This window comes from Nicotiana tabacum, chromosome 15, assembly GCF_000715075.1.
Source record: "Nicotiana tabacum cultivar K326 chromosome 15, ASM71507v2, whole genome shotgun sequence".
NCBI classification, from domain to species: domain Eukaryota; kingdom Viridiplantae; phylum Streptophyta; class Magnoliopsida; order Solanales; family Solanaceae; genus Nicotiana; species Nicotiana tabacum.
In genome coordinates, this window is record NC_134094.1 from 42,646,952 (window position 1) to 42,662,489 (window position 15,538).

Consider the following 15,538-nt stretch of genomic DNA (forward strand, 5'->3'; position numbering starts at 1 on the left):
AGTTCGGACGAATTCTGGAGTAGGGGCGTCAAATTTCGAGCTATAAGACCGATCGACGGCAAAACTCGGTATCTTTATCGAGCCCGTATCCGAACCGAACTACGAGGCAACACCGACCGACACAAGCCCTGAATATCGATGCCCCAAGGCAGAATCGAGCTCGAACCAAGACCGGGGGTTCGATCTAACACTGAGCTCGAGCCAGTACCAAGCTCGCAAACAAAAGTCGTTACAACCGCACCAAGGGAGAGAATCTTGGCAGGAATCAAGGAAGAGACAAACAATCATGTGTCCTCCACTATATGTATTATTTTATTATGTTGTTATAGATAAAGTAGTGACCATCTATTATGAAAAGGAACATAGACTGCAATAGACCCATCTCCCCCAACATACATTGAGATTTCATGTTGCTCATTGAGCCTTCCTGTTGATTATTCCCACTTTATAGTAAAAATACTTGTATTGTCATTTTTCTATCATAGGAATTTGCGTATCCTTAGAACCATACCTAAATTTAACGTTATCTGATTTTCAGGTAAACAGTTTGGCACCCACCGTGGGGCTAAGAGTAACAGTGATTGTTTGATATAAATCTACAATACACTCCAGCTTACAACCTCAAATCAGCAATGGCTCTACCTATCGACCTCGAAGCCGGCCTTCAAGATGAAACCAACAACTTGGCGCCGGGGGCCGGAAGGCTACCTGATGACGGCAACGAGGCTCGATTCGAAGAACCTGAAATTCGAGTCGAAGTACCATTGGATATCAATTCACAAATAGCTCTAGAAGCGAATCAGCGTTCTGAACCGGAAAGAAGCGTTCAGGGCGGTGCTCGACCCATAGCCCGAGACACCCATAGCACGGGAAAAATCGAGGTCAGCTTGCGTATGATTTTAAAAATGCTATAAGCCCAACAAGCAGCGATAGCTCAATTGCAGAGCCAAACTCATATGCAAAGCAGGCCGAACTTCAATCCACTTCTTCGAGAAGTCACCCCCAGAACGGAGCCCGCCGTAGTGAAATCAAACAAGCAAGAATCAGGGACCGCTCCTGAAATTGCTAAATTACTCGAGGAACTCACAAAACGAGTCGAAGCCAACGACAAAAAAGTGGAAACATATAATGCTAGGGTCGATCAGATCCCGGGGGCTCTGCCGATGATAAAAGGGCATGATTCGAAAAAATTCCTACAAAAGCCTTTTCCCTCGAGCGCGGCCCCAAAACTAATCCCCAAAAAATTCCGTATGCCCGAAATTCCCAAATATAACAGTACAACCGATCCTAACGAACATGTCACCTCCTACACATGTGCCATCAAAGGCAACGATTTGGAGGACGATGAGATCGAATCCGTGTTGTTGAAAAAGTTTGGAGAGACCCTCGCAAAGGGAGCAATGATCTGGTACCACAATTTGCCGCCAAATTCCATTGATTCTTTTGCCATGTTAGTAGATTCGTTCGTAAAAGCACATGCTGGTGCCATAAAGGTCACAACAAGGAAATCAGACCTCTTCAAAGTAAAACAAAGGGGTAACGAAATACTGAGGGAATTCGTATCCCGATTCCAAATGGAACGTATGGATTTGCCACCGGTCACAGACGATTGGGCCGTACAAGATTTCACCCAAGGTTTGAACGGGTTAAGTTCGACAGCATCACGTCGGCTGAAATAAAATTTGATCGAGTACCTGACAATAACCTGGACAGATGTACACAACCGGTACCAATCAAAAATCAGGGTAGAAGATGATCAATCGGGAGCTCCGTATGGACCCGCGCATCAGAACCGCACAACCGTTAAAAATTAGAGGGAAATCAATAGAGAACAAAGATCGAACAGAGACCGATACTAGCCATACGTCACAGATCGGATGGACAACGGTTCAGCACGTGATACGGTTCGGAACAACCGAAGGACTGATCGGGGGAAAAATTCTCGAGGACTTATGAGTAAGAGCGACTTTGATAAATATGCCGATCCTATAGAAGTTCCTCGATTATCGGAATATAACTTCAGCATCGATACATCCGCCATCGTATCGGCCATCAGACGCATCAAAGACACCAGGTGGCCTCGACCCATGCAGACCGATCCTGCCCAAAGGAATCCCAATCAAATGTGCGAATATCATGGCACCCATGGCCACAAAATGGAAGATTGCAGGCAATTAAGAGAGGAATTAGCCCGCTTATTTAGCAAAGAACACCTTCGGGAATTTCTGAGTGATAGGGCGAAGAACCATTTTAAGAACAAGGACTTCGGCAAGCAAAACGAGCTACAAGAACCGCAACACGTCATTCACATGATCATCGGCGGTGCCGATGCCCCTCACGGACCGGTGCTTAAACGCTCTAAAACATCGATTGTGAGTGAAAAGCAATCTCAAACTCAAGATTACACACCTATAGGAACTTTGTCCTTCAATGATGAAGATACAGAGGGAGTCATCCAACCCCATAACGATGCACTGGTAATATCCGTACTCATGAATAAAACTAAGATTAAGCGTGTTTTAATTGATCCAGGTAGCTCGGCCAATATCATCAGATCGAGGGTTGTAGAACAGCTCGTCCTACAAGATCAGGTCGTACCCGCAACTCTGGTTCTAAACAGATTCAATATGGCATGTGAAACCACCAAAGGCAAGATTACCCTATCGATAAACGTGGCCGGAACCATCCAGGAAACAAAGTTTCACGTAATCGAAGGCGATATGAGATATAATGCCCTTTTCGGAAGGCCGTGGATCCACAACATGAGAGTCGTACCCTCGACCCTACACCAGGTCCTCAAATTCCCAACATCGAGAGGTGTCAAAATAGTGTACGGAGAATAACCGGCTGCAAAGGAAATGTTCTCCGTTGAAGAAGCAAAATCAATATCCTCGTCTTCGCCGATAAAAGGATCAGGTTCAGAAGGAGACATAATCGAAGAGCAGAGCGCCAAATAGCAATCACAGACATCGGCTTCGACCCAGTCAGGTAAGCGAAACATTGAAGAAGATGATGATCGATGGATCCCTCGATCCTTCGTAACCCCCGATGATTCTGATGCCACCAAATAAACAATTGAGGAACTGGAGCAAATCATACTGATCGAACACTGGCCCGAGCGAAAGGTATACCTGGGAACGGGTTTGAGCCCCAAACTCAGAAAGAAATGCATTCGATTTCTTATCGATAACATCGACTATTTTGCCTGGTCCCATATAGATATAACAGGGATCCCACCGGACATAACGACGCACCAGCTAAGCTTGGACCCTAGGTTCCGACCGGTGAAGCAAAAAAGAAGACCCCAGTCTGAGGGAAAGCACGCATTCATAAAGGACGAGGTAACCAAACTTCTCAAAATAGGGTCCATTCGGGAGGTAAAATACCCCGAATGGAGCCAATGTGGTTGTAGTACCTAAAAAGGGGAACAAACTTAGAATGTGTGTGGACTATAAAGATTTGAACAAAGCATGCCCCAAAGATTCCTTTCCACTGCCCAACATCGATCGCATGATCGATGCCACGGCCGGCCATGAGATCCTCACCTTTCTCGACGCCTATTCCGGGTATAATCAAATTTAGATGAACCCGGACGACCGGGAAAATACTTCATTTGTGACCCAATATGGAATATATTGTTATAACGTAATGCCCTTCGAGCTAAAAAATGCAGGAGCTACTTATCAACGCCTAGTAAATAAAATGTTCGAAGAAAAAATAGGTAAATACAGGACATGCTAGTTAAGTCCTTGCGCGCAGAGGACTATTTGGCCCATTTGCAGGAAACGTTCGAGATTCTGAGGAAATACAACATGAAGCTCAACCCCGAAAAATATGCTTTTGGGGTCGGTTCGGGCAAGTTCCTCGACTTCATGGTGTCAAATCGGGGAATCGAGATTAACCCCGATAAAATCAAGGCCATCGAAGACATTACCATCGTGGACAGCGTGAAAGCTGTACAAAGGTTAACGGGAAGAATTGAAGCCTTAGGCCGGGTCATTTCAAAATCATCTGATCGAAGTCACAAATTTTTCTCCCTACTCAAAAGGAAGAACGACTTCGCCTGGACACTAGAATGCCAACAAGTGTTACAGGAATTGAAACGATATCTATCGAGCCCACCACTGGTTCACACTCCAAAAATCGGCGAAAAACTGTACTTGTACTTGGCGGTATCGGAAGTCGCCGTAAGCAGTGTCCTAGTTCGAAAGGAGCAAGGTACGCAATTTCCCGTTTATTACGTAAGTCGGACCTTAGGAGAAGCGGAAACTAGGTATCCACACTTAGAAAAATTGTCATTTACGCTAGTAAGCGCCTCCAGAAAGTTAAGGCCGTACTTTCAATGTCACCCCAAAAGCGTATTAACCACTTGCGCACTCCGTAATATTTTACATAGGCCCGAACTATCAGGACGATTGGCCAAATGGGCCATCGAACTTAGTAGGTACGATATCGAATATCAACCCCGTACGACCATCAAGTCTCAAATTTTAGCAGACTTCGTGGCCGACTTCACGCCAACCCTCGTACCCGAAATCGAAAAAGAACACCTTTTCAAATCAGGTATATCATCAGGGGTATGGACCCTTTTTACAGACGGGGCTTCGAATGTAAAGGGGTCCGGGCTAGGCATAGTTTTGAAACCCCCCACGGGTAACATTATTAGGCAAGCTATTAAAACTATCAGACTAACTAACAACGAGGCCGAGTATGAAGCATGATTGCAGGTCTCGAACTAGCTAGAAACTTGGGAGCAGAAGTCATTGAGGCGCATTGTGACTCTTTGCTGGTGGTGAGTCAAGTGAACAAAACCTTCGAAGTCCGAGAAGGTAGGATGCAAAGATATTTGGACAGACTGCTTATCACTTTGCACCATTTCAAACAATGGACTCTACGGCATGTTCCACGAGAACGGAATAATGAGGCCGATGCTCTTGCGAATTTGGGATCGTCGGTCGAGGTAGATGATTTGAGCTCGGGGACTGTTGTTCAACTTTCAAGATCGGTAATCGAAGATGGGCACGCCGAGATAAATTCTACTAGCTTAGCCTGGGATTGGAGAAACAAGTATATTAAATACTTAGAAAACGGAAAGCTCCCATCAAAACATAAAGATTCCAGGACCTTACGGACTAAACCTGCTCAATTTACGTTGGCCACTGACGGAACACTATATCAAAGGACCTACGATGGACCGATGGCAGTATTCTTAGGCCCGGGAGATACCAAATACATCCTCCGGGAAGTGCACGAGGGCACTTCTGGGAATCACTCCGGTGCCGACACATTAGTTCAAAAAGTTATCAGAGCAGGGTACTATTGGATCGATATGAGCAAAGATGCGAAAGAATTTGTTCGTAAATGTGATAAATGTCAAAGGTTTGCGCCAATGATCCATAAAGATGTGATAAATGCTATTCGCTCGGTAGCATTTAATAGAGAATATTCCATGGCATTAAGAGCTAGCAATTACCCGTTACAGGGAATTTTATATTTATGTTCACCGTTATATCTTCATCAATGTCCCTCGTAATTGACATTAAAGAAGGGCACGATCTTAGGACCTCCTTCCCTAGACATAGCTATAAATAGTGAGCTCAGTTATTATTGTAAAGGAGAGGAATTTTCTGGCAAATTTACGCTACATTCTATACAAAGCTTAATACTATCTTATCTTCTTACTCTTTGATTTTGTTGTTGTTGTGCCCAGAAACCTTGTTCCCGGAACTGTTGCTTCTACTGTTTCGTCTATATTCTAAGGCTAAGTATTGCATAATGCTTTGATTATTTTATTATTTCAGAATCAAATTAATATATTTTTTAGAAATCACGTATAAATTCAACTGTACCGTTTTACGGATAAACAGTTTGGCACCCACCGTGGGGCCTAGACAGCCGTGTAATTAAATTGATCTTTGCCTTTTTCACTAACGTGCTTTGATTATTTTGTCTTAAAAAAATCATATAAAATGGCAGATAACATTGTTAACAACATGCACAACCCCGAGATTCGAGGGGATCAGCCTCATTTCGAGGACTCAATCAGTGACACCCACAATGAGAGGAATAGTGCCACATCGGTGCATGACATGCAATATCCTCGATATGTTCGGGAGACAACTCCGGATGATGCTGATGAGGAATATGTCGTTGACGAGGTAAGGGTCTTGCAAGAGCAACAGACAATCGCTCTAGGCCACCTCATGCGACATGATAAGGTTATGATGAAGTTGAAGTAGGCTTGGTCGGGAGCTTCAAATAATGCAAACAGACGAGATCCGATTCCTCTCGAGGCTCCCGTGAATCAAACAACGCAGAGGGTCGACAATAACACTCCCAAGTGTGAAATTGGCTCTGATGGGGCAGGGGGAGCAGATCTGGCCTCAATAACAAGAATGATCCCTTCAAGAATGATCTTTTACGGTTTATGAGGGAAGTGAACGCCTGCATGGACCAGATTCCGGGTGCGCCACCAGTGCTGAAAGGTTCGGGCTCGAAAAAGTATACTCAATTGCCATACAAGCCAAGTGCGGCACCAAAGTTAATCCCGAAGCGGTTCAAAATGCCTGAAGTGCCAAAGTATGATGGAACTTCAGACCCCCAGGAGCATATTACCACCCTACACAACGACGGTAAAGGGAAATGATTTAACTCCTCACGAAATTGAATCTGTATTGCTAGAGAAATTTGGAGAAACCCTCACAAACGGAGACTTGATATGGTATTCACTGTTACCCGATCATTCCATAGACTCCTTTGAAATGCTCGTGGATTCTTTCATCAAGGCTCATGCCGGGGCTAGAAAAGTACAGGCCCAAAAGGCCGACATATTCAGGATTGTGCAAGGAGAGTCCGAGTTGCTACGAGAGTTCGTTACCCCATTCTAGAAGGAGATAAAGTTTCCCCTGGCTGTCCCGGATGAATGGGCGGCTGAATCATTCACCAAGGGATTGAATCCGAGGAGTTCAGATGCTTCCCAGAAATTGAAGGAAAACCTGCTCGAGTTTCAAGTAATGACCTGGGAAGATGTCCACAATCGGTATGAATCAAAAATAAGGATCGAAGATGATCAAGTTGGTTTTCTATCATCGACCAAAGGACAAGAAAAGAACAGAGAAAAATCAAACGATGATTATGACGCGGACAAACAGACTTCGAGGGGGCGGTCTTTTCCCTACAAATGGAACGAAGGCCGCAACAGAGGTTTCCAGACAGTACACAGGTTCGCCGCTGACAGTAGAACTGATCGCAGTCAGAACAATCGATCACTGCAGAATAAAGAAGCGTCAGGGTCACAAGATCCTTCTTACCCTAAGTTATCGAAATACAACTTCAACATCAGTATAGTGGATTTTGTGTTGGCCATGAGAAACATCAAAGAAGCACGGTTCTCGAAACCAATGAGAATTGATCCCAGCCAGAGGGATCCCAACTTGTGATGTGAATACCACATGACAAATGGCCATCGGACAAGGGACTGTCGACACCTCCGAAAAGAAGTGGCAACATTATTGAAGAATAGTCACCTCAGAGAATTCTTGAGTGACTGAGCTAAGAACAATTATGGTCGTAACAGGGATAACGCGGAACCCTCGAAAGCAGGAGAAGATCCCCCGCGTCAAACAATCAACATGATCTTTGGAGGGAACGATATTAACGAGGTTACCTCTTCAGCAGCAAAGAAGATGAAAGTATCAATAACGCATAGCAAAAGGCTTCGGGAAGACGATATCACTTTTACGGAGGAGGACGCAGACAGATTGTTGCTACCACATAACGACGCACTGGTAATTTTTTTAAATGTTCCAGATTTTAAGATTAAACGTGTTATAGTGGATCCAGTAAGTTCGACTAATATCATATAATGGAGAGTATTGGAGCAAGCTAAACTCACCGGAAGAATTATTCCGGCCACAAAGCTCCTCACCGGATTCAACCTCGCAAGTGTGACAACTCGGGGAAAATTTTTATTACTCATGAACGTTGAAGGAGTAATGAAAACAACTCTTTTCGAAGTAGTAGATGGTGATATGGGATACGACATCATTCTAGGAAGGCCATGGTTGCACGAGATGAAATCTATACCATCAACATATCATCAATTACTGAAGTTTCCAATGCCTGAAGGAATTAAGCAGATAAGGGATGATCAACCGACGACAAGGGAGATGAATGCAATTTTGGTCTCCAGTAGCAAAGTAAAGGAGCACGTGGTATAACAATTACAAGGACCGACACCTACTCCCGAACTAGATGAAGTTAGCCCAGGGGCGGAGGCGTCGGGATATTACCAGGTGCCAAGATATTTCCCAAGTTCCAGAAGATATTGATGCAACGAAGTCCACATCGGAAGAGCTGGAGCAAGTGGCATTATTTGAAGAATTCCTAGAAAGGAAATTCCTATTGGGGACATGACTGCACCTAGAACTCAGGTCCGACTTTATTAAATTCCTTAAATCTAACACCGATTGTTTTGCATGGTCACATGAGGATATGACAAGCATCCCAACAGAGGTAGCCGTATACAAGTTAAGCTTGGAAACCAACATACCTCCGATAAGATAAAAGAAACGCCCGATTGCCGAAGCCAAGAATAAATTTGTCAAAGAAGAGGTAACCCGCTTATTTAGTATCGGTTTGATCTAAGAGGTAAGATATCCAGACTGGCTAGCCAATGTAGTATTAGTTCCTAAGAAGAACAATAAGTTTTGCATGTGTGTAGATTATAAATATCTTAACAATGCGTGCCCGAAAGACTCGTTCCCACTGCCAAACATCGATCAAATGATTGATGCCACGGCCGGGCACAAGTTATTGAGTTTCCTCAATGCTTATTCCGGGTACAACCAAATTAAGATGAACTCGGAGGATCAGAAAAAGACTTCATTTATAACGAATTTCGGTATATATTGCTATAATGTGATACTCTTTGGGTTGAAAAATGCCGGAGTCACTTATCAATGACTCGTGAACAAGATGTTTGAAAATCAAATAGGAAAAACTATGGAAGTTTATATAGACGATATACTAATTAAATATTTAAACGCATATGATCATCTTAAACATCTGCAAGAAACTTTAGACATCCTAAGGAAGCATAATTTGAAACTTAATCCCGAGAAATGTGCGTTCGGGGTAAGCTCTGGTAAGTTTCTGGGATTTCTGATATCACAAAGGGAATTGAGGTAAACCCCGATAAGATCAAGGCCATAGAAGACATTCCGGACTAACTATCAAATGTGGAGGAAGTCCAAAGGCTTACGGGGAGTGCCAGCAGGCTTTGAGGGATTTAAAGAAGTACTTGTCAAGCCCTTCATTGCTTTCAAAACCAAAAGAAGGTGAACTGTTGCTAGTTTATCTCGCAGTCTCGGAAGTTGCGGTAAGTTCAGTTTTAGTCCGAGAGAATGAAGGTACGCAATCTCCAATTTATTATGTTAGTAAAATTTTAACGGGAGCAGAAACTCGCTACCCACATTTGGAGAAACTGGCCTTAGCTCTTGTAGTCGCCACTCTAAAACTGAGGCCCTACTTCAAATGCCACCCGATAGCCGTGGTGACTACTTTTCCTTTGCGGAATATACTCCATAAAGACAAACTCTCGGATAGATTGGCCAAATGGGCCGTCAAAATGAGTGAGTTCGATATAAAATATAAACCAAGGACTTCAATTAAGTCGCAAGTCTTTGCTGATTTCGTGGCCGATTTTAGTCCGAGATTATTGCCTCTGGCAACCAAGAAGGCAGTAATGGTGTCAGAATCGACATCAGGGGTTTAGACCTTATTTACAAACGGGGCTTCCAACATAAAAGGGCCCGGGCTCGGTATAGTCTTAATCACGTCTTCGGAGGAAACCCTAAGGCAAGCCATCAGAACGGTCCCTTTAACTAACAATGAAGAAGAGTATGAAGCTTTGATTGCAGGGCTCGAGTTGTCCTCGGGCCTTGACTCTGAGGTTATCGAAATCAAATGCGACTCACAGCTGGTGGTAAATGCGATCTACAGGATATTCGCGACCAAAGAGGAGCGCATGCAACAATACGTGGTAAAGGTTTAGGATCTGTTGGCGCAATTCCGGGAGTGGTCAATTACTCATATCCCAAGGGAAGATAACGCAGAAGCAGACGCATTGGCAAACCAAGGATCATCGACGGAAATAAAGGGATCGGAGTCCGGGGCGGTAGTACAACTAATGAACTCAGTCATGGATACAATGGTTACTATGAGGTAAACTCGACTAATTTGGTCTGGGACTGGAGAAATGAAATCATCGATTATCTCAAACACGGGAAGTTACCTGAAGACCCCAAAGCATCCCGAGCGCTGCGCGCCAAAGCAGTGCGATATGCTTCAAGAGAGGCCAATTGTATTGAAAATCTTTTCAAGGCCCGCTGGCCCGATGCTTAGGCATCCGAAGCTAACTATGTCATGACAAAGGTTCACGAAGGAAAATCAGCCTATGGCAACAGAGTTGTTGCAACGGTTCAGAAACCGTTGCTATAGAGTTCTTATGGCAACGGTTGTAAGCGTTCTAATAAGACATAGGTACATTCGGCACACTTTAATCATAAAACCGTTGCACTTGCATGGAAACCGTTCCAATAACTATTTTTTTTGCAACGTCTCTTTTAACCGTTCCTATAGACGAATCTATTGCAACGGATATAAGAAAGAAAATTAATGGGAACGGTTATTAATTCCACTTAATTATTTCCCCCCCTGAATTTTCGTGAAACGCGCCAAAATCCCCAAATTATTTACATTCTATTTTTTTTACCTGTATTTTTTATGTAATAGTACTACTAATTAATTAAAAGGAGAAGGCCAAATTATTGAGCATCTCTAATCTCTCTGCCAAAGACCTCTGCCAAACCTCGCCCTCGCTGGTGACACCCATGCCAGTGACAGTCCTACGCCGGAGAAAGTCCGTCTGCCAACCTCCGTTAAACCCACCAAATCTCAGCAAACAATTCTCAACTGTTAACCCTTAATTCGCACCATAAACAACCAGCTCTTTCAAACAATTCGAACCATCCAATAAGTTTAGGTTTTTTTCTCGATTAAGATCGGCTAACCCGTCAAGTTCCATAGATCCCTAATTCAAGGGTTTTGCTCGATTCTCATAAATTTCTGATTTATTTCGCATGTTTTTTTTGTTTTTTTGGTTTTGCAATTTCTCAACAATTGAGCCCTAATTCGCAGATTTCATTCCTCTTTGAAGAAGAATTTGCCACTGGTAACTGTAGAATAAATATCATCGTAAGTTCCTTTACACCAGATTAATTTATTTTAATTTTATTTTTAGGGTATTTGAGCGATGTACTGTTATTGATTGGAAATACACGATTTTTGTTATGCTGTGATCTTTTTTCTTGGGGAATATTGTGCTGATAATTTCACTGATAGACTATGGCTATCCGTAGCTTGTCCTCTCCTTGCTATAACATGAATATAGTCCTTTGATCGCTTATGAGGCTTTTGATTTTGAGTTTCATCACCTTCATTATTTCCCTTTGATTCCTCCATGTTAGCTGCTCCATTTTCTGTCTCATTACCTTCTACTTCTTGTTTACATCGCTTTGTTCTTGCATTATCATCACCTTCACCTCCCTAAAATGAAAATTTGATTAGCCACTAATTGCATTAGTTAAGCAAATCAAAATTATTTCGACTTTATAATAATCCTAACCATGTTTCCATTAGCGGGGGCATCTTCTTTTGTTTCCTCTTGAAGAGTTGTTTTTCTTTTTCTAGTAGAATTCAATTCAGTTGGAGTTTTTGGTCCTGTTTCTCCACTTGGCTCTAAAAGAGACTCATTAGAATTAGTGATAGGCCTGCCCAAATTTGTAGACATCAATTCCATCCTTGTTTGGCCCGAATTATTGATTTGCAAAGGGGATCAAGCTTGCTTCAGAAGGCAATTTTCCATTCCCTAATTGTTGAGCAGATCTATGTGTCAATTCCCCCAATAGACTTGTTCTACCGTTACAACAATGAAGCTTCTGAAAATAAAAAGAGAAAAAGTGAAAGGTATATAAAGCAAAAAACCAACAACAAGATTCTCTTTAATCACCATAAACACTTTCCTAATGCTACAGTCTTCCTTAACTATACAAATCTTGGTATAGAAGATTAATCTCAGCACCTACAATTTAGTCTCACATGGCCATTTCATTAGCAAATAACTTGACATCAACTTTGTCCATCTATTTCCTCCACTAGTTTGCATGCTTGTGTAGTGATGAATAATGACAAATCGATATATTATTGAATAATATACCATTAAAGTATGAGAAATATTTCTGTCAGATTTTCATACATACTACTAAACTTTGCTTTTTATGTTTGTTTCGTCGAACTTTGCTATAACATGATCTTCAAATACTTGAAGATTAAAGAATATCTTATATATTCTTACAGTAGAAATCAAGTGATGAAGTTGTAAAAGAGTTGAATCAGCCCATTGGTCCAACTGATGAAGTTGTAAGAGGGTTGGGTAGATTTCTCGGCACATTGGCAAGGAATGGGATATTTTATCCGCTTAATATATTTAATTGGAGGAAACTAGACACAATAAATGATATGTGGAAATATGTCAAGGTTTGAAGTTTTCAATTTTTAATTTTCAATAAGCGTGGATGATATTTTATATTTTCTTACACTAATCAAATCGCACCAAATTTGTAGGCAAAATATAACATCCCCGAGGAGGCGAAAACATGGGTTTTTCGTTCTATTCAGGTTGTTTGGTGAAAGTATAAGAATCAATTGAAGAACGACCACTTTGAAGCCTATGCCAATGACGAGCTTCGAATGGAGAATAGGCCGGTAGATGTTTCGGAATCTCACTTTAAGGATCTTCTTAACTATTGGAACTCCGATTCCCACAAAGTAAACTTGAACACTCCAATCGCTGAATATGCTTTCCTTAAATAAAATATGAACTTGTCAGCTTTACATGAAAAGTTTTTCATAGTTTTTTTTATGTAACCAGGAAAAAAAAGAAGGAAACTTCTGATAATCTATCAAGTAAGGACATCTTTTTGTCTACCAGGAAAGTTAAAACCTAGTCGAGTATACAAAAGATCATATGAGGATACAATTAGTAAAATTGTACGAATTTTCTAATTTAAACTTTGTCGAGATCATTTCATAGTTCTTAATTATTGACTTAGTTTTATTTACTTAAGCTCTCTTCTTTTGAATTTGTTATGTAGGATGAAATGGAGAAAATACAATCAACTCAGGAAAGTGAAGATGACAGTCAATCTGTAGACGCATTTGTATCAGTAATGGGAGTCGAGCATCCAGGTCGTGTAAGATTGTATGGACGTGGGGTTACCAAGACCGTCTTAATAAGGAAAATGGAAGATTTTGTACCCTCATTAAATGCTACAGGGGACAGGATGCAACAGAAAATTGAGGAAATGGAAGAGAGGATGCAACAAAGGATGTTGGAAAAATTCAATGCACACAAGGATGCTTGGGAACAAAAAATTACACTTAATGTCGTTTCACAACTTCGACGTATTAATCCAGGATTACAAATTGATCATAACATGCTGAATTTTAGTACTCGTTCACCTGGAGAAGCTTCATCTGCTCAACAAAACGCTATTCAACTAATCAATCGCCTCTCTACTGATAGTAACAATAGAGGTTAGTACTTACTCCAAACGTTACACCTCTTCTTTTCTTTCTTTCTTCTTCTACTCCTCCTTATGTTACTTCTTCTACCACAACTCTCTTTCTCTGTTCACAATTTATTTCCTTCTTGTTCGCAACTGAGTGATCTCGCTTAAATAATGGGTATTGAAGTCCGATTAATATAGTAATGTTTTTTCATCTTCTACTGGTTGTGTGGCTTTCGATCTAGGGGCTAGTTTGATGTTGGTTAAGTGGTGAATCTTTAATTAGACTCTATTTGTGTCTTCGTGTGCTATTCGGATATTATAATCTCCTGCTTGACATCTAGTTATTGTTAGTCCATGCTTTTAGCCGATTAATAAATTAGCTTGGTTGTTCTATTGGTTGTTAGTTGTATTAAGTTAGTTTCTCTTGATAAAGATCTGCTTGTATCCATGTTTTAGGATTTAAATGGTTGTTACATGGAAATATGCGAGACACTACTGTTTTGTTACATGGAAATAATTAAGCCAACTATAGTTACTTGTGGTTGAGGTTTGCAGATTTGGTATTGAAGTGCTCATCTTCATTAGGTGAATGCAACTAGTTCTCAGTAGTAATATAGTGGCATAAATGATGTAAATCTTAATTTTCTTCTTGTCTATTGCTATGCCCGATGAAGCGTGTTGGGCCGTCTTTCTTAAGTTGTCGACGTGAAACTCGTGATGAGTATCTATAGTATAATATACTATAGATATTTTTATTGCTGTTATTTCTGTCTTGTTAATGGAGGCATTGCCTGTAAGTTGTAAAATGCTATTTATGAGTTGTAACTTTTAAATGAACCGCACGACATATTTTGAGGTATGCTTCTTATATTGGATTTGATTCATGGAGTTCTTTCCATCATATATATATTTTTAGCAGAATAACGTTAATGAGAATCCATCTATCAACTTGTTGTACGAAATGCTATCAAGTTGCCTCCTACAATTATACATTATGTTAAAAGCTTCATCATTGCAGTTTTGCCTTAAGCTATCCTAAAACAGTACGAAACAATAGTTGATATGGTCAATGCTTTTATCAAGCACAGAAATGTTCTGTAGTCTTACTGCTGCTATAATTTGAAGTGTTTCCCTTCTCAAAGTTTTAGAATTGAATTGCTTGCTTTTTCGTTCATGCTTTTGCTTGAATTGTCAACTAGCGCTTGAAGGTAATGACTTGATTTATCTTTTTTATAGGTGGAGAAAATGGTGAAAGGGAAGATGTAGACATTGAATATCTACACCTAACTCAAGAAGATTTTTGGATTATTGCTGGAATTTTAGATGTTTTAAGAATATTTTATGCTAACTCTTGAATTGTAAACGCTTATGCATGCACTTGGGTGGGTTTGAACATTTTGCTTTGATGGATATTAATTACTAGTTGGTTTGACAATTATTTTGGATTGTAAAAGTTTATGAGTAATTTATTATGTGACTTATATAAATTTTGGTGTATTAAAATTTATAATTGTACAGCGATGGGATATATATATATATATATATATATATATATATATATATATATATATATATATATATATATATATATCATAGTTAATTAAGTTGTTGCATAGCCTAGCAGAACCGTTGCAATAGGATACAAAATATATTTAAATAGAAAACCGTTGTAAGTAACCGTTGCAATATGAAAAACCGTAACAATAGCATTAGGAAACCGTTGCGATATCTTTAAATAGCCGTTGCAATAGCTTATAAAAGTGTTGCATTAAACCTAATGGTAACGGTTTTAAACCGTTGCAATAGAGGAAAAATAATCGTTACATCAGAAAGAAGAATAAATGTTACGATAGACGACCCTATAGGAACGGTTAATACAACCGTTGCTTCGGAGCTTTTGGCACGCG

The 15,538-nt window shown here is 40.8% G+C and overlaps 1 protein-coding gene across 9 annotated transcripts; it reads left to right on the forward strand.

Moving 5' to 3' along the window:
* Positions 1–10,855: 10,855 nt before the first annotated feature.
* On the forward strand, positions 10,856–15,069 carry LOC107820978 (uncharacterized). Of its 9 annotated transcripts, none has more exons than XM_075230793.1 (6): positions 10,856–11,256; positions 12,418–12,597; positions 12,685–12,888; positions 12,992–13,110; positions 13,215–13,656; positions 14,868–15,069. In XM_075230793.1, exons 5-6 carry the CDS (start codon positions 13,221–13,223, stop codon positions 14,984–14,986), a joined length of 555 nt encoding a protein of 184 aa, XP_075086894.1. In that variant the 5' UTR covers positions 10,856–11,256; positions 12,418–12,597; positions 12,685–12,888; positions 12,992–13,110; positions 13,215–13,220; the 3' UTR covers positions 14,987–15,069. The 9 variants fall into 9 exon arrangements, with proteins under 9 accessions (XP_075086894.1, XP_016502837.1, XP_016502833.1 ...); XM_016647351.2 differs by having other exon boundaries at positions 12,992–13,026; XM_016647347.2 differs by lacking the exon at positions 12,992–13,110 and having other exon boundaries at positions 10,856–11,103; positions 11,200–11,256.
* The last annotated feature ends 469 nt before the right edge of the window (positions 15,070–15,538 follow it).